This window comes from Crinia signifera, chromosome 1, assembly GCF_055691185.1.
Source record: "Crinia signifera chromosome 1, ASM5569118v1, whole genome shotgun sequence".
In the NCBI taxonomy this organism is placed as follows: domain Eukaryota; kingdom Metazoa; phylum Chordata; class Amphibia; order Anura; family Myobatrachidae; genus Crinia; species Crinia signifera.
This window is the reverse complement of record NC_139217.1, coordinates 92,358,421-92,379,716: the sequence shown is the minus strand read 5'-3', so window position 1 is coordinate 92,379,716 and position 21,296 is coordinate 92,358,421. Positions and strand designations below refer to the sequence as shown.

The following is a 21,296-nucleotide window of genomic DNA, read 5'->3' as shown; positions in this document are numbered from 1 at the left end:
GGTTTGGGAACCAAGAAGAGGATTGAATAGAAACCCCTCTTTCGCTCCCCTGGAGGCACTGGAATCACCACTCCACTTTGAGTGAGATGTCACCGTCCCCTGTAAGGATAATGTCTCTGAACCACCTCGATGTGATGACCTCTTAGGTACCCGTGAGAGCAAAACTGAACACCATACAGAAAACACACAGTTGATGGTTAAGAATCACTCTGGTTTATTAGGGGGGCAACAGCTCGTTAAAAAGACAGGATACATGGGTGTAAGCAGTATGTGTTACATTGTCATTGGCTTGTTAACAGTTACTAGGCGTTTCAGCCAAAAGCATACAGGATCTCATGTACAGGAACGACACATAGCACGAGACAACCACGAGGGGAATCTCCATATAAGGGCGTCCGTGCATGTGTAGGCTACATGAAACTAGAGCATTAGCAGATACACAGTATCAATGTATAGCAAGCATACAGTGCTTGACCATACTTGGTAATACAAATAAAGTCAGCCTACGTGGCACTTACTTGTATGCTTTACGGATTCCTCATTTAACCCTTCATCCCCCAAAAGGGCCTGTCTCATATGGGCCTCTCATGGTAAGGTGGTCGGAAGAAAAAGTTTTGGAGGGTCTCCCCTGAGATTTATCCTGTAACCTTCTGAAATTCCATTCTGCACCCAAGGATACTGTGTGGTCTGAACCAACTAGCTGGTCTGAAACTTCAGGGATCGACCCCCCACTCTGAAAACAGACCGGGGAGCACTCACCTAGTTATGCTGAGGATTTATCCTCCGACTTTAAGTAGGGCTTCTTAGCGAAGGCACCAAAATGGGGCTTGACAAATTTCCTCCCACCAGAGGTAAATTTACCTTTTAAAGTAATTCTCCTTTAAAAGCTAAAGCCTCCAGTGACTTCTTGGATTCTCCATCAGCCTTCCAAACCTGGAGTCATAGCACTCTCCTAGCAGCGACAGTGGTGGCTGACACCTTGGACACCATGATGGTCACTTCCTGTCCCGCTTCCCATTCATATTCAGCCACACATTTCAATTTCTCAGCCAAGGCAAACAACTCTGTATCTGGTTGAAGTTAAGCACACAATGCAACTGCCCATACAATAATGGCCTTTGAGACCAAAGTTGAAGCAATTACTGGGCGCAATACAAATCCCACCCCTGCAAAGGTGGCTTTAAGACAACCATTTATCTTTTTATCGACGGGGTCCTTAAACGCTGCTCTTCCTGTATAGGAAGGGCTGTAGCCTTTGACAGATGGGTCACAGGTGCATCCACTATGGGAACCTTTTCCCACAACTTAATGTGATCCTCAGGCATGGGATACATATTATCAAACTTTTTGGGCATATCCGGCATTTTCCACGCCTTACTTATTAGGCCATCCAAACACCGGTCTGCAGGGAATGTCACCCCAGACTTGTGCTGCCTTCGAAAACACCCTCTGGCTGAACTGGGTCAACATTGGCAATGTCTAATGTCTGACAAACTGCCATAATTAAATACTCCACCCCAGGGGTAGAGGTATCAATATCCTCCTTTTGCCCCCAAGGATTTTCCTCAGAAAACTCGTGATCCTCCTCCCCTGAATCTGATCCAAGGAGAGATTGAGACAGTAAGGGGCGCCTGGTATTTTGGGTGTCAGGAACCCTCAGAAACTGTTCCATAAATTAACTAATCTTAGGCACACCCTGTGCTGTGTGCTGCATTACCTGCAGTAAGGCAGGCTCCCCCTGTATGGGTGGTGTGGTACTCAGAGTAGGCTGAGATGAGGGAAATAGTCTAGGGGAACTGCTAAGATCATCCCTCTGCCTGATAGGGCCTGCACTAGGTCAGCCACAGATCTGCCCAGGGCAGGCTCAGGCTGCTCTGCCCTCTGTACTTGAGCCCCACTGGGAACAGCTTTGCAGGTAGAATATAGGTCCAACTGCTCACTGGTTAATTTAACTCTGCAAAATCTGCAGCAAATTAAAATGGAAGATGCCCCCCCTTAGCAACAGCAGAATTACACCTTTCTGTCACAAACACGGTGCAAATGTCAGGTGCTGTACAGAGTTATGAGCCAGGAAAGTGGCAGGTGGGGAGTTTGACTGGGGCGATACACTTGTCAAACCGTAACACAGGTGTCCTAAGGCGAGCTCAGGGAGGACAGAAACTTCCCGTTGAGCAGAAGGGCAGAGGTGGTTTGCGTTTCCTGGCTCCAGTCCCATATCGAGACTGTTGCATTCATCACTGCCCTCGACAGTCATTTGACGGAAATTCTGAATTTTAAAAGTTTACACTGCCCACAGAAGAATCTCAACTGTAACAAAGCAAGCTTCCTTTAGCTCCATGTCTATGGTGAAAAAGAGCACCAGACCACAACCAGGAAGAGACCAAGTCCCTGCTTCAATGGGGAGGCTCCCCTTCAGCCGCTCCCATTCCTCTGCCTCCTAGTGCCTTCCCTTGAAAGGGATTACTTTGGAGTGCCCCGCTCTGCAGGGCTCCTCTAACTGGATTGTCCTCCCATGGAGTGCGCCAGCAAGCCCTGTCAATTGGTGGCACCATAATGGGGGGTCTGTCACCGGAGACCGTGGAGGTCGTCAGTTAGCACAATCAGTCTCTGAAGACCTGCTCCCTCCTTCCTCCAGGACAGCCGCGCAGCTCACCTGCACTGACAGCAGCACAGAGGTCTCCGCTCTCAGTGCTGGGGACCTGGGGCACTGGCTGGGAGGTGCCTAGTGGCCAGTAGAAAGTGAAAGTGGCTGCAGACAGATGACTCATAGGCGACTGCTAGACAGCTCCAGTAACTCCCCCGGAGGCTGCATCCTTCCTCCATCTGCTGGTGGGGAGATGCGGCCCAGGGTGTGGGTTCAGCACTGGCACACTTGCACCTATACACAGAGACAGCACCAGGCACACTGATGCGCACATAGAGATGGCATCGGGCATACTGACACACACACACAGACAGGACTGGGTACACTGACGCACACCCACACACAGAGACAGCACCGTGCACACTAATGCGCACACAGAGATGGCATCGGGTAGACTGACACACACACACACACATAGACAGGACTGGTCGCACTGATGCACACAGAGAGACAGCACCGAGCACACTGATGCGCACACAGAGACAGCACAGGGCACACTGACACAGAGACAGGAATGGTCGCACTGACACACACACGGAGACAGCAACGGGCACACTGATGTGCACACTGAGACAGCACCAGGCACACTGACACACACAGACCACACCGGGCACACTGATGCACACAGAGACACAGCACCGGGCACATTGACACGCACACAGACACAGGACTGGTCGCACTGACGCACACTTAGGGGCACACTGACCGGTTCACTAGTTCCAAAATACAAGGGGGACCCCCAGTTTTTTTGTCCCACGTATTTTTGGAACCAGGATTATTGTTAATATTATCGGTAATTATTTTGGTTTAAGGGTGCCTTGAAAAAATCTGGGAGACCCAAAGGGTGCCTTGAAGCGAAAAAGTTTGGGAACCACTGGCATAGGTGCCTTGGCTCCTCTGGACCTGGCTACATTCCATGGTTAAGCTGTGTCACCAGGATGGACGAAAGAGAAATATGAAGTTTGAGCAGGTACATACAGTATTTTGTATATCATTTCTGGTAATCGCATGTGGGTCTACCTTTAAACTTGTCCAAGTGTGATACAATTGTAATTGCCCTGGCACGTACTGTATGAATGCAGCCTTGCGAATCAACCAGAATAACCCCCAATATGTGTGGTTTTCTTAGCTACAGTGGGTAACATTAAACAGGATCAACAGTGTGCAAGTAATATACAACTCTAAAGGGACCCATACACGGTCCGTTAAACGGATCCGTTCGGGTCTCAATTAGCAAGCTTCGCATCTGATCGCATGCCTAGTGCATGCGGTGTGCACTGCGATGCGATCCGATGCAAAGTTTAGCTAGTACAAAAAGTATGCGCAGCACATACTTTTTGTACCGTACTATGTGATGCGCGGGAGCGCGCATCGCATAGTACTAAACGGACGGTCCGGGAACGCCTTAACAGTAAAAAAGGGATCAGGGAGGGTTGTAGTTTGTTGGTGACAATGAGGACAGCATTGTGGCAGTGGCTGCATTTGATGTCACACAGCCATTATGAACCGACCCAAAAAGGTCCAGACGTGTCTCCATTGTCCAGACATAGAATACACCCAATACAGCATTGATGCCCACCCAATGCCATGCCACTGTTGCTTCCTCCCTTCACTCAGACTGCAGTCATGTTATTCCAGGATGCAACAGCCGATTCAGGCCTTGTGCATGCACACTGCGGCGAGCAGGCATGTGTAGAAGTGCGGAAATCACTGGCTAGCGATGGGTGCTGAATCAGGCCCATTGTGTACTATCACACACATTTACATCTGTACATAGGATACGCTGTGTAAGGTATCCAGATAATAGGTCGACACCTAAAAAGTTCAACAAGTTTTTTTCACAATGATTTTTATTTACTGTTTCATCCTGTATGATCCACGTGGAAAATGATTGGGAGTGGTAAAGCGTGCCAAGCGCATCAGATTTAGGCACCAGGCCTGAAGCATGGGGAGCCATGCGAGGTTATGCCCTACACAATTAGGCATAATTGGAATAAATAGAATTTGCGGCAACAGAAATAGAATGCGCTGCACCAGGATTAAATAGAATGCACACAGCACAAGAACTAAATAGAATGCGCTGCACCATGTTTAAATAGGATGCACACAGCACAAGAAATAAATAGAATGTGTATATAGAATGCGCTTAACCAGGAATAAATAGAATGTGTAAATAGTATGAGCTGCACCAAGAATAAATGGAATGCCCTTCAGGTCCAGGAATAAATGGAAAGCACTGTAGTAAGAATAAATAGAATGAGCTGCACGAGGAATAGAATGTGCAGTGCTAGAAATAAATAGAAAGGAGCAGCATATACTGTAGAATTAGCGAGGTAAGAACCAGAGCAGGCACCAGGTAAGAAGTAAATACAATGCAGCAGACAGGAAATAAATCAGATCCAATGGAACCACCTCTACCATGGAGCAGGCCAGGCACCATCGCATGTGACCTCTCTGAGCCGCTTTACCCCCGCAGTATAAGACGCGCGGTTGGCTGCGCTCGCAGTCCCTCCCCGCTGGCGGCTGCGTGTGATAGCAGCAGCCGGATAGTTCCCCTGGAAACAGCCCTAGCCAGGGACCGGCGCTTCCTTTCCGTGCTGCAGCATGGAGAGGCGGGAGAGGGGAGCGGCGGGCAGGTACTGGACTGAGGATGAGATCCGCGCACTGATCAGTGTGTGGTCAGAGAGGAGCATTAGGAAGCAGCTGCAGGGCACACTGAGAAATAAGGGGCTGTTCATGTACATAGCCAGGAGGCTGCAGCAGCTGGGGGTGTACCGGGACTGGAAGCAATGCCGGGCAAAGTATAAGAACCTGAAGTATGAGTATAGAGCCATGCACTGCGGCCACAGCACCGGGGACCTGAGCAAGCTGCGCTTCTATGGCGAGCTGCATGCCATCCTGGGGGGCTCAGAGGCAGCAGCAGGAGATGCAGAGCCCGGGGCGACCTATGTGGACCCGAGCGGTGATGTCACGGCCATGGAGGAAGGTAATAAGCTGTTTCCCCCATTGTAAGCAGGAAGCTTGGTCTGAGCCAGTGTGCAGCACTAACAGCACGCTTTTCAGCTGCAACTGATTTATTGTACTGCGAGCGCTGTTAGTGGCGACATGTGGTACTGCAGCCAAAGCTTACACAGAACAGTACACTGCTTATTCAGGGAGGGGGGCAGGCTGGGATGAGGAAAACTCTGCTTTCAGATGATTAAACATGATTGTTTTCTGCAGTTTGGGAAATGTAGTCTGAGAAACTCATACAGACCACATAACATTTCCCCACCAATTTCAAAATTAGAATTGCAGCACCCAGGAGCGTCGTACTAACCCAGATCGCATGATGCAGAAATCACAATGTGTTCTTTTTTTGGGGACAGTGAAGCTGGCATGCCTGGGAAAGAAATACACCACAAAAGGGGCATCACAAAACACATAAGGCAAGTGGAGGCAAGCATACATCTTTTAGGATCTAAATCTATATTGTTAGGGCCATTCACAAAAACAAAATCCGCTGAGGAGGGTAAATCGAATTGTAAGCGTCTCATTCTTGTCTAGTTTGAATTTAAGAAGTTACTAGAAGAAGCTATATGCTTAGTAATATTTGTGGTATGTATAGCTGTGTATGATGGTACAGCTCTAGTATCACCTCCTTGTTTCTATGGAAATAATTATAAAACATTCTAGTTTCAGCTTTTTCACTCAAACCAAGGAAAGGGTAAAAAATTGATGTTCAAAAAGTTCTTTAAATCAAATAAATTTTACTAACTTGATTAAACACCGTTTTTGTCTGGTTTACGGCATTTGTGAACAAATTGCTGAATGTGATTCCCCCCCCCCCCCGTACATTACTAAATTTCCCAGCTTAAGAGAACCACCTATTGTGGAAAGTAACCTAGATGCTACAATAATATTCACACGAGTATTGGCATATTTTATGTGTGCAATTGTTTTAGAGGATCAATTGAATCAACAAGTGAAGGAGAGACATTCATAAAAAGGATCCGATACGTAATGCCGGCGGTCGGAATCCCGACACTGGAATCCCGACCGCCGAAATCCCGACATGGGGGGGACGTGGATCGCCCCCCTTGCGGGCTCGCTGCGCTCGGCACGCTATTTTATTCTCCCTCTATGGGTGTCGTGGACACCCACGGAGGGAGAAAGTTTCGGGACTTCGGCGGTCGGGATTCCAGTGTCGGGATTCTGAACGCCGGGATCCCGACCGCCGGCAAATTGACCGCATCCCCATAAAAAAACAGTGCTTAGTAACCAAACATGAAAATTCAGAAAATAAACTGTAGCAACCTGTTTTATCTCCCGCCACTTTGAAGCCTGCCTTCATGTCCACAGCACAACCTTCATGACAACAGGAACAGCAGCATAGCCTTCATGACCACCGCAGCACAGCCTTCATGACCTCAGCACAGCCTTCATGACCTCAGCACAGCCTTCATGGCAACAGCAGCATAGCCTTCATGGCAACAGCAGCACAGCCTTCATGACCGCAACATAGCCTTTCTGATTGCAGCATAACCTTCATGACAACAGCAACAGCAGCATAGCCTTTATGACTACAGCAGCATAGCCTTCATGACAGCAGCAGCATAGCCTTCATGACAGCAGCAGCATAGCATTCATGACAGCAGCAGCATAGCCTTCATGACAGCAGCAGCATAGCCTTCATGACAGCAGCAGCATAGCCTTCATGACAGCAGCAGCATAGCCTTCATGACAGCAGCAGCATAGCCTTCATGACAGCAGCAGCATAGCCTTCATGACAGCAGCAGCATAGCCTTCATGACAGCAGCAGCATAGCCTTCATGACAGCAGCAGCAGCATAGCCTTCATGACAGCAGCAGCAGCATAGCCTTCATGACAGCAGCAGCAGCATAGCCTTCATGACAGCAGCAGCAGCATAGCCTTCATGACAGCAGCAGCAGCATAGCCTTCATGACAGCAGCATAGCCTTCATGACAGCAACAGCAGCATAGCCTTCATAACAGCAACAGCAGCATAGCCTTCATAACAGCAACAGCAGCATAGCCTTCATAACAGCAACAGCAGCATAGCCTTCATGGCAGCAGCAGCAGCACAGCCTTCATGGCAGCAGCACAGCCTTCATGACCACAACCGCAGCACAGCCTTCATGACCACAACCGCAGCACAGCCTTCATGACCACAACCGCAGCACAGCCTTCATGACCACAACCGCAGCACAGCCTTCATGACCACAACCGCAGCACAGCCTTCATGACCACAACCGCAGCACAGCCTTCATGACCACAACAGCAGCACAGCCTTCATGACCACAACCGCAGCACAGCCTTCATGACCACAACCGCAGCACAGCCTTCATGACCACAACCGCAGCACAGCCTTCATGACCACAACCGCAGCACAGCCTTCATGACCACAACCGCAGCACAGCCTTCATGACCACAACCGCAGCACAGCCTTCATGACCACAACAGCAGCATAGCCTTCATGACAACAGCAGCACAGCTACTGTGCTGCATCACAGCAGCATAACAGAAGGATGTGCTGCATCACAGCAGCATAACCTTCATGGCAACAGCAGCAGCAGCATAGCCTTCATGACCACAGCAGCATAGTCTTCATGACCGCAGTACAGCCTTCATCACAGCAGCATAACCTTCATGGCAACAGCAGCAGCAGTATAGCCTTCATGACCACAGCAGCATAGCCTTCATGACAACAGGAACAGCATCATAGCCTTCATGACCTCAGCACAGCCTTCATGACAACAGCAACAGAAGCATAGCCTTCATGACTGCAGCGCAGCCTTCATGACCACAGCAGCATAGCCTTCATGACAACAGCAGCATAGCATTAATGACAGCAAAAGCAGCATAGCCTTAATGACCACAGCAGCATAGCCTTCATGACCACAGCATCATAGTCTTCATGACCGCAGTACAGCCTTCATCACAGCAGCATAACCTTCATGGCAACAGCAGCAGCAGCATAGCCTTCATGACCACAGCAGCATAGCCTTCATGACAACAGCAGCATAGCATTAATGACAGCAGCAGCAGCATAGTCTTCATGACCACAGCAGCATAGCCTTCATGACCACAGCATCATAGTCTTCATGACCGCAGTACAGCCTTCATCACAGCAGCATAACCTTCATGGCAACAGCAGCAGCAGTATAGCCTTCATGACAACAGCAGCATAGCCTTCATGACAACAGCAGCATAGCCTTCATGACAGCAGCAGCAGCATAGCATTAATGACAGCAGCAGCAGCATAGCCTTCATGACCACAGCAGCATAGCCTTCATGACCACAGCATCATAGTCTTCATGACCGCAGTACAGCCTTCATCACAGCAGCATAACCTTCATGGCAACAGCAGCAGCAGTATAGCCTTCATGACCACAGCAGCATAGCCTTCATGACCACAGCAGCATAGCCTTCATAACAGCAACAACAGCATAGCCTTCATAACAGCAACAGCAGCATAGCCTTCATAACAGCAACAGCAGCATAGCCTTCATAACAGCAACAGCAGCATAGCCTTCATAACAGCAACAGCAGCATAGCCTTCATAACAGCAACAGCAGCATAGCCTTCATAACAGCAACAGCAGCATAGCCTTCATAACAGCAACAGCAGCATAGCCTTCATAACAGCAGCAGCAGCATAGCCTTCATAACAGCAACAGCAGCATAGCCTTCATAACAGCAGCAGCAGCACAGCCTTCATGGCAGCAGCAGCAGCACAGCCTTCATGGCAGCAGCAGCAGCACAGCCTTCATGGCAGCATCAGCAGCAGCAGCACAGCCTTCATGGCAGCAGCAGCAGCACAGCCTTCATGGCAGCAGCAGCAGCACAGCCTTCATGGCAGCAGCAGCAGCACAGCCTTCATGGCAGCAGCAGCAGCACAGCCTTCATGGCAGCAGCAGCAGCACAGCCTTCATGACCACAACCGCAGCACAGCCTTCATGACCACAACCGCAGCACAGCCTTCATGACCACAACCGCAGCACAGCCTTCATGACCACAACCGCAGCACAGCCTTCATGACCACAACAGCAGCACAGCCTTCATGACAACAGCAGCAGCAGCATAGCCTTCATGACAACAGCAGCAGCAGCATAGCCTTCATGACCACAGCAGCATAGCCTTCATGACCACAGCATCATAGCCTTCATGACAACAGGAACAGCATCATAGCCTTCATGACAACAGCAGCATAGCATTAATGACAGCAACGGCAGCATAGCCTTAATGACCACAGCATCATAGTCTTCATGACCGCAGTACAGCCTTCATCACAGCAGCATAACCTTCATGGCAACAGCAGCAGCAGTATAGCCTTCATGACCACAACAGCATAGCCTTCATGACCACAGCAGCATAGCCTTCATGACCACAGCATCATAGCCTTCATGACCACAGCATCATAGCCTTCATGACAACAGGAACAGCATCATAGCCTTCATGACCTCAGCACAGCCTTCATGACAACAGCAACAGAAGCATAGCCTTCATGACTGCAGCGCAGCCTTCATGACCACAGCAGCATAGCCTTCATGACAACAGCAACAGAAGCATAGCCTTCATGACTGCAGCGCAGCCTTCATGACCACAGCAGCATAGCCTTCATGACAACAGCAACAGAAGCATAGCCTTCATGACTGCAGCGCAGCCTTCATGACCACAGCAGCATAGCATTAATGACAGCAGCAGCAGCATAGTCTTCATGACCACAGCAGCATAGCCTTCATGACCACAGCATCATAGTCTTCATGACCGCAGTACAGCCTTCATCACAGCAGCATAACCTTCATGGCAACAGCAGCAGCAGTATAGCCTTCATGACCACAACAGCATAGCCTTCATGACCACAGCATCATAGCCTTCATGACAACAGGAACAGCATCATAGCCTTCATGACCACAGTAGCATAGCCTTCATGACCTCAACACAGCCTTCATGACAACAGCAACAGAAGCATAGCCTTCATGACTGCAGCATAGCCTTCATGACAACAGCAGCATAGCATTAATGACAGCAAGAGCAGCATAACCTTAATGACAACAGCAGCAGCATAGCCTTCATGACCACAGCAGTGTAGCCTTCATGACAACAGCAGCAGCAGCAGCGTAGCCTTCATGACCACAGCATCATAGCCTTCATGACAACAGGAACAGCAGCATAGTCTTCATGACCACAGTAGCATAGCCTTCATGACCTCAGCACAGCCTTCATGACAACAGCAACAGAAGCACAGCCTTCATGACTGCAGCGCAGCCTTTCTGACTACAGCATAGCCTTCATGACAGCAAGAGAGGCATAGCCTTAATGACAACAGCAGCAGCATAGCCTTCATGGCAACAGCAGTGTAGCCTTCATGACCACAGCAGCGTAGCCTTCATGACAACAGCAGCACAGCCTTTGTGACCACAGCACGGCCTTCATGACAACAGCAGCAGCAGTATAGCCTGCAGGACTGCAGCGCAGCCTTCATGGCAACAGCAGCATAGCCTTCATGACTGCAGCACAGCCTTCATGACTGCAGCAACAGCAGTACAGCCTTCATGACTGCAGCACAGCTTTCAGAGAACATATTATTAAACCAAAATTATTTTCAGAAAGATCCCCCTGCCTCTATTTTACACACTTCATAATATTAGCATGTAGAGTTATTCACTATAATACATTTTACTTGAAATGTAAATTATATTCTGTAGTTTACAAGGTCTGTTACTACAGAGATATCCTTATTCTCTTTCCTAGCAATATTGGGTCAACAGAGAAATGGAAGCGCTACTGATCCTCTGGTTATCCCACCTGTGTGTAACGAGGGAGGAAAACACTGGACCACCAGGGAAACTCGGGCGCTCATAAACATCTGGTCTGATAAGAATATCAAAGGGCAGCTGAAAGGAACCGTCAGGAACCAGAGGATATTTGAACACATTGCCAGGCTTCTGCAGCAAGCAGGTATAGACAGAGACTGGAGGCAGTGCAGGACTAAGTATAAGAACCTCAAGCACGAGTATGTTGTTGTGAAGAAAGCCCATGAGTCAGGTAACAAGAGTAAGACCATGAAATATTTCAATGAGCTGGAGACTATTCTATCCAGCAAACCAGCTGGGCACAGAAAGACTCCCACTGATAAACCGGCACACCTGCCATGCATAAGGGCTGCTCCTTCTGAGGTCTCTGCAAACTGTCCAGCAGGTGAGTCATTTTATATAAAGCTGGGGTGTTGTAGTTCTTTACTCCCAAGCTACTACCAATGTAACTTTATATGTCTAAGCGGATCGTTTTATATAAAGAATTGGTACTTGTGGATGTTTTACCGATTTTTGAGCATTTTAGCTCAAAAATCGTATGCGATCGCATCGGATGCCTTACGATGGCATCCGATGCGATGCGATGGCACCCGATTTTGCATTGAAATGCATCAGAATGCATTAAAATGTTAAACTAGTGAAATGCCCCCAAATGCCATTTTTCATAGTGCACCACCCCCACTATCAACGTCAACCCGAAGCGTGGCTAGCGCAGCGGTACGCGTCCTACGACCTTTTCATACCCCCACTATCCACGTCGGCGTGGAGTTGAGAATAGAATAGTGTGGCGAGCCCGAAGCGTGGCGAGCGCAGCGGATACCTGTGAAGCCCGCGAGGGGACACGTATAGCTGTGAAGGTATCAGCGTCCCCTCGCGGGGCTCGCTGCGCTAGCCACGCTTCGGGCTCGACCTTTTCATACCCCCACTATCCACGTCGGCGCGGAGTTGAGAATAGAATAGTGTAGCGAGCCACCAAGCCCGAAGTGTGGCGAGCGGACGCGGATACCTTCACAGGTAAACGCGTCCCTTCGCGGGCTTCACAGGTATCCGCGTCCCCTCGCGGGGCTCGCTGCGCTCGCCACGCTTCGGGCTCGGTGGCTCGCTGCGTTTGCCACACTATTTTATTCTCAACTCCACGCCGACGTGGATGATAGGTGGATAGAGTTCTAGAAACTACAAACCTGTCACTGTATAAATGGTATCTTTCTTTTAATAGATGCCAGATCTATGGGATCAGATTCTACCACAGAGAAGCATCAGCTTGTTAGACGATGGGTGGCCTTACCAGGTAAATCTTTGCATCAACTATATTGCCGGACAGTAAATGACTGTTTTACAGGTAAAGCACCTGCAACATAATCTATAGGCCAATATATACTTAAGTATTCCAAAAATATTAACTAACGGGTGTGTGACCGAAAAAAAAATGAGTGTGTGTGTGTATCCATGTGATAGGCAACCTGATTCTGACTTGGATGCAAGTGAAAATCACTACCACACATGCATTCGGTTCGGGCACAGGCGTAATTGCTAGTGCTTACAGATTGACCCATCTGTCGATAAACCACGCTATTCTTGGGCTGTTCCGACTTCCGTGCACATTTGCAACATCTGGAAGCAGTAGGAACTACTGTGTCTGATGGAAAGAGCAAATCGAATGATTTCTGGTGGTGAACCAACACATGGCGCTAGGATATACTAAAAAATATATATTATTTAATTGCATCTTGTATATAACATAGGTACTTATGTAATATCTGGACTCCCGTTTTTCTTATGAGACCGCGTCCCCTCGCGGGGCTCGCTGCGCTCACCACGCTTCGGGCACGGTGGCTCGCTGCGCTCGCCACACTATATAAAATCAACTCCATGCGTAGTTGGATAGTAGGGGTATGAAAAAATGGGGTGCATTTAACATGGGAGTCCAGATAATACATAAGTACCATAACATAATACTACTCCTACACCCCTGTCTGCAAGTAATCCTAGAGCAGGCATGTCCAACGTTGGCCCTCCAGATGTTTTGAAACTATACATCCCAGCATGCTTTGCAATAGTTTTAGCATTTTCTAATAGCAAAACTGTGGCAAAGCATGCTGGGATGTGTAGTTTCAAAACATCTGGAGGGCCAACGTTGGACATGCCTGTCCTAGAGTCTTGTCATAAATCATCTTTAGGTTAAATAGAAAAAGGACAAAAGTGATTGATCACCGCGTCTGGTGTGAAAAGTGAATGTTTAAAATTTAGGTCAGCAACATAAACAACGTCATCAACTCCCCAAAATGATGTACATAGATATCGAAGAATGTTTAATTGTAAAAAAAAAAAAACATATAATTGCATACAACAATTTAATGACTGGCATACATAGAAACATAATATATAGTGTATTTAGTTCTGTTTAGGCAGATACATATAGGGGGTTATTCTGGTTGACTCACTTGGATGCGAATTCGCATCCTTGCGAGTCAACCTAACCCAGCCTTGCGAATGGTGGTACGCCGGCCCACCATTCGCAAGACGTGTTCCGTCGCACTGGCTGCGAATGGTTGTTTTACATAAACATCCATTTGCATCCTGTGTGGTAACACTCACATCGTTTGGTGTGGAGCGTGCACGCATATGTAAGCTTGCTCTGCATCCTTATATATGTTTGCAAGTTCTGAAGGAAATGGGCGAGCAGCTGACATCCGGTGATATCAGCCCTGCACCCGCGTCACAACCTCCTTAGCATGAGAACGCCCAGCATTCTCATGGGAGCAGCCATGAAACACTGGGCATTCCCATATGCTAATTAAGCCACCCCCACGCCTCTCTCCACTCCCCCCCCCCCCCCCCCGCCCATTGTCCTGCGTGCGTGCACCCGGTGAACAGACTGTTCGCAGTGGGTGCACACACCCTGTGTATGCACATGCTCAGAAATGCGCATACGCATTAATAAAACATCGGCCCCCATGCAAATGGACCTGAATAAGGTCCATAGCGTAGTTGAAATACACTTATCAACAAAGTGTCAGGGCCCTGAGTTTCAGGAGATCATATAGGTTTCTAAAAGAGGGAAAATAGATGTCCTGATTAATGTCCACTGTGTATTTGGTTAGTGGATTGGTGGATGAATCAGTTTTGTGCCGGTGTTCCGGTTTTATAAACTGAGATCCAGTAATTGCACAGAGAATCCTGTTAGCTAAGGATATATTAGTATAGCCGAATGTCAGGTAATCCCTTCTGTGTGGCCATGATGTACAGTATATAGGTTGCTCACTCCAACCTCTCACAGTTGTGAAGTCTCTGCTGGCATGTAGTATATTAATAGCACCAGAGTGCACAACGGCATTTTTCCAGTGATCAATCACTTTGGGCCGCAATGAGAGTGCGCGACACCTTTCTGCGATAAATGCATGCTACTTTTTGTGATCGCTAGCCTGTCACACGGTGATTGACAGGAAGTCGGAATTTGGGGGTGGTAACTGTCTGATTCATGGTAGTGCCATAGAAAATGCAAGCGTGCCTATGGAAAATGCAGGTACGTTCGTTGTAAGGGAGGGTGTGTGATGTCAGCTCTGGCCAGGGCCAGCCTGTATCAATCACATCCACTGAGTAAGTCCAGGGCTACTTGGAGCCTGCACTGCTTGCAAATGGATTTGAAACTATTCGCATGGCTGAGAAGATTTGCAAGCAGTGTACCTCTAATCGCAAGGTAGGATTACACTTTGGTGGGGCGGCGTTTACCTTATTGCTGGCCACTGAAATTAGAAGCCATGCAATCAGATTTGAATCGGGCCCCTAATTCAGAATTGATGGCAAAGCACCTTTCTTCTGTAATGGCCATAACCATGTTTCACTGCGGGTGGGGCAGATATAATCTGAGCAGACAGTTAGATTTTGGTGAGTTATTTTGTTTCTGTGCAGGGTAAATACTGACTGCTTTATTTCTACACTGAAATTAAGATTTCAGTTTTAATGTTATATCTGCCCCACTTGCAGTGAACATGATTTTGCCCAAAACAAAATGTGACCTGTGATCAGGTCTGAATTAGGCCCCATTTGTAGACAAATGGGACCCGATTCAGACCCATAAAGTCGAAGCCCTAGCGATTTATCAAATAATGGTGCACAGTGCGCATGTGTGAGCCCTCCATGCAAAAAAAGGTGCCAGAGACTGTGAGGGAGCGCGTTTACCTGATCGCTGGTCTGAATTGGGCCCATTGTTCTTAAGGTGCGTACACATGGTACGATTAATGTTTCATACGATATCGTATACGATTTCCCAGGAACGTCCCGGTGGTCTAAAGCATAAGACTTGACAATAACGTATGATATGCATAGCTGTGAAGTCCTATCGTCACAGCTATTCTACACTATATACTATTGTAAGCTTTCTAGCCAGAATTGAGTCGCATGTTCATTCGAGCAGCTCCCTCCTATACGACCTGTGGGAGCGCGCTTTATACGTCGGATAGTGCGTACACATGGTACGATATAGAGCACTATCTAGCATACAGTACTATTCAAAACTTGCTGGTGTACAATCTAGCAGACTAAATCGTACAGTGTGTACGCACCTTAACTGGCACCTTCTAACTTTATTAATTAAATATATTACATACGTTATTATTTCATGACCTAAGATCTAGTAATTAGTAAATTGTACAAAGCCTAGGCCATATGTAAAATGGGCAGAGGGATTTCAACTGATCTCGGTCACAGCTGAATAAAGCACAGTGTCCGGCCGGCATGACAAGGGGTGTAATTCAGACCAGGTCGCTGCTGTGCGCGAATTTGCACAGCGTCCGATTATCGATGAACTGGGCATGCGTATGGGTCCAAATGCGCATGCACGATACCTGCTTGAGAAGAAATGGGTGCCAAGAAATCCTCTAGCATAACAAGAGAAATGCTGAATGTCATGCAAAACGCAGGCCGTACCCAAATGTTTTAGGGGAGGGTGTGTGACATCTGCTCCAGGCCGAATTCATCGCAGACGCCGAGTAAGTTCAGGGCAAAGCGGCAGCTACGATGACTGGTGCCCAGTGAAAAAATCATTAGATGGTGAGCGTCTAATGAAGGCTGCAAATCCATTGCTAGCTGTGCACATTAATTTGCAAGGCGGGATTTCACTCTGGCAGGGCGGCATCTACCTGAACGCTGGGCGAAGCAAATTCACAGGCATGCGATCACAGGTCTGAATGATCACATGTACATATATCCATTATGACTGGTCATCATTATTATTGCATCTTTGTTGACATTATAACTGTGTCTACATTTTAAATGTCCATGTTAATATTTTGGCCATGTTGACAGAGTATCCGTCAACCTTATGATTTATTGCAGACATTATGGCTACCTCTTCATATTATAATATTGTTTAATGGAGAATGGCGCAATGAGAGAAACCCTAAGTAGAAGCAAAGCATTGTCCAGATCTCCCAACATTGGTGACTATAGATACGGGATCCTGCATCTAGTGGACATGTGGCCGATTAGGAAACACTAAGCAGAGCAGCAGTGCCCTTCCAAACCCCCCCTTCCATACAGCCACTGCAGCCTACGAGTGAGAAACCTGGACTGTCTTACTTAGGCCAGTATTCAATGAGAAAAATTTGCCTTGTTTTATGGCGAGTTTGTGCTATTTTCACGTTGGAAGGAGCATTTTGCTCTCCAAAAGTGAACCACCCTATTCAATGTGATATTGTCGCCGTGTTTCTCCGTGTAGCAATTCTCCATCTTTTCATGGAGAACTGGAATGTGAACTTTTAAACTAAAAGGTTTTTTTTTTAATTTTGGTGTCAAAAAATCAGGATTTTTTTTTCTGTGAAGGGGCATGTTATTTTTATTCATGTGCTTATAGCACATGAATATATATTTAATTTTAAAATATATATTTTTTTAATTTTTTTTTATTTTTTTATTTTTTTTTACACAGAGCAGCCAGCAGGGGGCCGGAGCTCTCGAGCCGCTCATTAGATATTCATATATTCACTGCATCCGATCATTACATATGCACGATCGGGTGCAGTGAATACTGGGTCCCCCGCTGGCTATAGGGTCGGGCAGCTTGTGCTGCCTGGGTCCCGGGGAGCCCCCTCCCCTCCACATATGTTCTGGGGCAGCCAGGGAGACTTTAATCTCCCTGACTGCCACCGTCCCCCGGCTCCCTGCCAGCTCCCTGCCGCGGACGCTCGTCCGCTGCAGGGGTTAAGACTCGCCGCGAGTGGCGGCGAGTCTTAACCACATTGAATAGTGGGAGCAGGAGTGGCAGCGAGCCCTCCGGAACAGGGCGAGTGCATGGCGAGATAAAAAATCTCTCGCCATGCACGGAGAATTATTCTCATTGAATACTGCCCTTAATGTGGGACAGTTGGGAGGTGTGCATTGTCTTGTTTCAGATAAATCACTCACAAATATTGCAACTCCCAGTGACTAAATAATCTATATTCAACAAAAAAATGAAATTACCTGCAAATTGTAGTAGTAGTAAAATATCAAATTATATTTCATTCTAATGTAGCGACACAAAGGATGACCTCAGTTACTGAAGGAGGAAGACACTGGACAAATGGGGAGATCAAAGCATTGCTAACAGTCTGGTCTGATGGGAACATCCGAAAATCGCTGGCAGGATCTGTGAGAAATCGGAAAATATTTGAGCACATCGCCAACTTGCTGCACAAGTTTGGGATAGACCGAGACTGGAGGCAGTGCAGGACCAAGTACAAGAACCTGAAACATGAGTACATTGTCACTAAGAAGGCCTTGGAGTCCGGCTGCACTAACAGGACCATGAAGTTCTTCAACATGTTGGATGAGATTTTAAGAAACAAGGACTCAGAGCAGCCAACACGACCAGACACAGTGGATTTAGGGTCTTCGGAAAGCAGGACACACCTCAGAAATGGTTCGCATGTCACAGGTAGCGATCATCTCTATACGTTTTGTGCGAGCTTAGAATGTTGGCAGCAAGGCATGGTGTGTTTTCATCTCTTTTCTTTTTTGAATGAATATTTGGCACATTTTTATTTTAATAGGATATTACTCTATTATTTAATGCTATTTTACATTACTTGATTTTCATTCTGAAAAAATGGCTTGCATTGTGTTTACAGAATTTCAACTGGTACTTATACACTTTTTTTTGCCTGTTATGAAACTAACATCAGTACTCACTCACACTTGTGCCATTTCAGCTGCCAGGTTTCTATATTTAAACTATGTAGACAAGTGATTGGACACTAACAGCAACTAGATCAATGAGATTGCTGTTAGTACTTTGTAGGCCACCACGTGCAGTGATTGCTGCACACACCTTACTCAGCAGGGTGTGGTACAGGGGTCCGACAGTCAGGATCTCAACTGGCCGGACTCAGACAGCATGGCGAGTGCAACAAAGCCCCTTGCAGGCTCGCCACGCTGCGGGCACGGTGGCTCGCTACGCAAGTCACCTATTATATTCTCCCTCTATGGGGGTCGTGGACCCCCACGAGGGAAAATAGCCGATGGCCATCGGGAACCCGGCTGTCAGGGTTTTGACAGTCAGGATCCCGACATCGGGTAAAATGCCTGTCTGGATCCCGACTGTCGGGACCCCGTCCGGCACCCACTCGGCAAACTGTCCGTTCCGCCTTAAGTATAGTGACCAACTGTGATACTGAAGAAGGTTGAGGTGTCCTAGATCACACCCGTCTCTCCAATTGATCCCTAGGTTCTCACTGGGGTTAAGATCTGTTGGCCAGTCCACCCAGGTTATCAAATTTTATGTACACCAGTCCAGCGCCACCCTAGAAATATGACAAGTGGCATTGTCATCCTAATAAAAAACATTTGTTGTTTTCGTAGAACTGCCACAAATTAGAGAGCAAATAGTTATCAAGAACACACCTCTATTCTTCTCAGTTAATGTGACCATATATTGCTTTAATACATCACATGTGCTTTGACCTGGATGCAATGCAATGCAATCTAGTTCAAAACGCACAGAGTTATTGATCCCTGTATGGGCGGCTTAAGCCTGTTGTTACCGTTTTTAATGGGACATCTGCATTTTTATGTTTGTTTCAGAGTGTTGTACGGCAGCACCTGTAAAGTCACCTGTAAGCAATGAGGAAGCCAGAGCTCGGTCTGCGGATAACGCCTGCATTGGTGAGAGATGTATGAGAGTTGGAATTAGTCCCACAGTAAGGAGCAGGGGAACATGTCCTGTATTCAGTGGTTTCTGGACATATAACCATCATTGCATGCTAATGCAGGAAGAGTTAAATGCATAACTGTGAAAAGGACAACTATGGCACTGGGGGGTGATTCTAGTTGACATTGGGTGAGATGTACTAAGCCTTGAAAAGTGATCAAATGGAGAGTGATAAACCACCATGCTAAAACTATGGCAAGGTATGCTGGGATGTGTAGTTTCACAACAGCTGGAGGGCCGCAGGTTGGACATGCCTGGTGTATTGATTCCAAAATGTTACGATAAAGTAGTAACTACCCCAGGTGTGGTATCATTTACACTGTCTAGGTAGTCAGCCAATAGGTCAACCCCCTATGGTTGAGCGGTACAGAAGGTTGACACAATAAGCATGTCGACCATTTGTGTGTTGACCTTCTGTACCTAATGCATGTTGACCATATGTGGTATCATCTGGATACCGCTACCACTAAGTACATTATTACACACTAGGAAAGGAAACAGAACTGTTCTCCCCACAGTAACTTACGCATCACATATATGTTGTACTTGGTCATTAAGGAGTGAAAATGATCTAGTAACTAAAAGTTTTGACTATGTAATTACTGATAGAAGAAACAAGCAGAAATGTATAAATAGATCAGTGATGTATTGTATAGAATATTAATCAATGCAATTTATCTGTTTTAAAGGTAACCTGTCAAAACTCCCAGATGAAAACTTTGCATCTCAGAAAGCTCCAACTATAAAGCAAGAACCTGTTTCTAGCGGTAATATATTACATTTCTCATGTACCTTCGATCATGTAACATTTAAAAACCACGATGTTCAGTGTCCATGATTTCGCAGCCTATATCTGGCAAGTTGTCCTAGTGCTATTGCAACATAGGGTTCCCAAATACAACTATGATGCCCAATATGTATTCTCCAACACGACCCATTCCGTTAGTTACAGTATACTCTGTTCCGGGACTTCCCACTTAACTAGTTCAACACAGGTGATGGCAATCATACATTAAGAGGTAGGTCCAGGAACAGAGCATTTTGTACCTAATGGAATGGGTCATGTTGGAGGGTATGCCAATAATAACCCAAAAGACATTGATCATATGATTATTGGGCATATTAGTAACTGCTTTTGCTATCAATGTGTGTATGCTCACGTTGAGATGCGTGCTATGCATTTTACTAAGCTATTTAGGGTTGGTGATTTCTTGTGTCTAGATCGCCCATAGAGAGCCCATACACATGCACCACTGTGTGCTAAGTGATTTTACCTAACCCTTTGAGGGGTGAATTTATGAAGCTTGGAGAAGTGTTATCTATCCCCATAAAGAACGTTATGAGCAAGGTGATAATGGTTCAGCCAATCAGCTACAATATGTAAATTGACAGGTAAGAGCTGATTGGCTGAACCATTATCACCTTGCTCATAACGTTCTTTATGGGAATAGATAATACTTCTCCAAGCTTCATAAATTCACCCCTCAGTGCCAACAGCTCTGTGAGAGATATGCAAAATATTGGATAAAAATTCCAGTGTCGCTCACATTTGTTATATGAATTCAAATAAAAATGTTTAAAAAAGGTAAATATTATAGGTCATTATGATGAGTAATAATGTTTGCTTGACAATTTTGTATAAATTCACTT

At 46.9% G+C, this 21,296-nt stretch overlaps 1 protein-coding gene across 4 annotated transcripts in view; it reads left to right on the top strand.

Annotated features, from left to right (window-relative positions):
• Nucleotides 1-5,189: 5,189 nt before the first annotated feature.
• The window catches only part of PAICS (phosphoribosylaminoimidazole carboxylase and phosphoribosylaminoimidazolesuccinocarboxamide synthase), a 60,619-nt gene continuing 44,512 nt past the window's right edge, over nucleotides 5,190-21,296 (top strand). For 2 of the 4 annotated variants that reach the window (XM_083170151.1, XM_083170140.1), the window contains exons 1-6: nucleotides 5,190-5,630; nucleotides 11,400-11,846; nucleotides 12,678-12,749; nucleotides 17,973-18,374; nucleotides 19,520-19,600; nucleotides 20,336-20,413. In XM_083170151.1, the coding sequence (XP_083026277.1) occupies nucleotides 5,249-5,630; nucleotides 11,400-11,846; nucleotides 12,678-12,749; nucleotides 17,973-18,374; nucleotides 19,520-19,600; nucleotides 20,336-20,413 (1,462 nt within the window). In that variant the 5' untranslated portion in view covers nucleotides 5,190-5,248. The remainder of the gene's footprint in view (nucleotides 5,631-11,399; nucleotides 11,847-12,677; nucleotides 12,750-17,972; nucleotides 18,375-19,519; nucleotides 19,601-20,335; nucleotides 20,414-21,296) is intronic. The other 2 variants (XM_083170158.1, XM_083170167.1) reach the window with 2 other exon arrangements.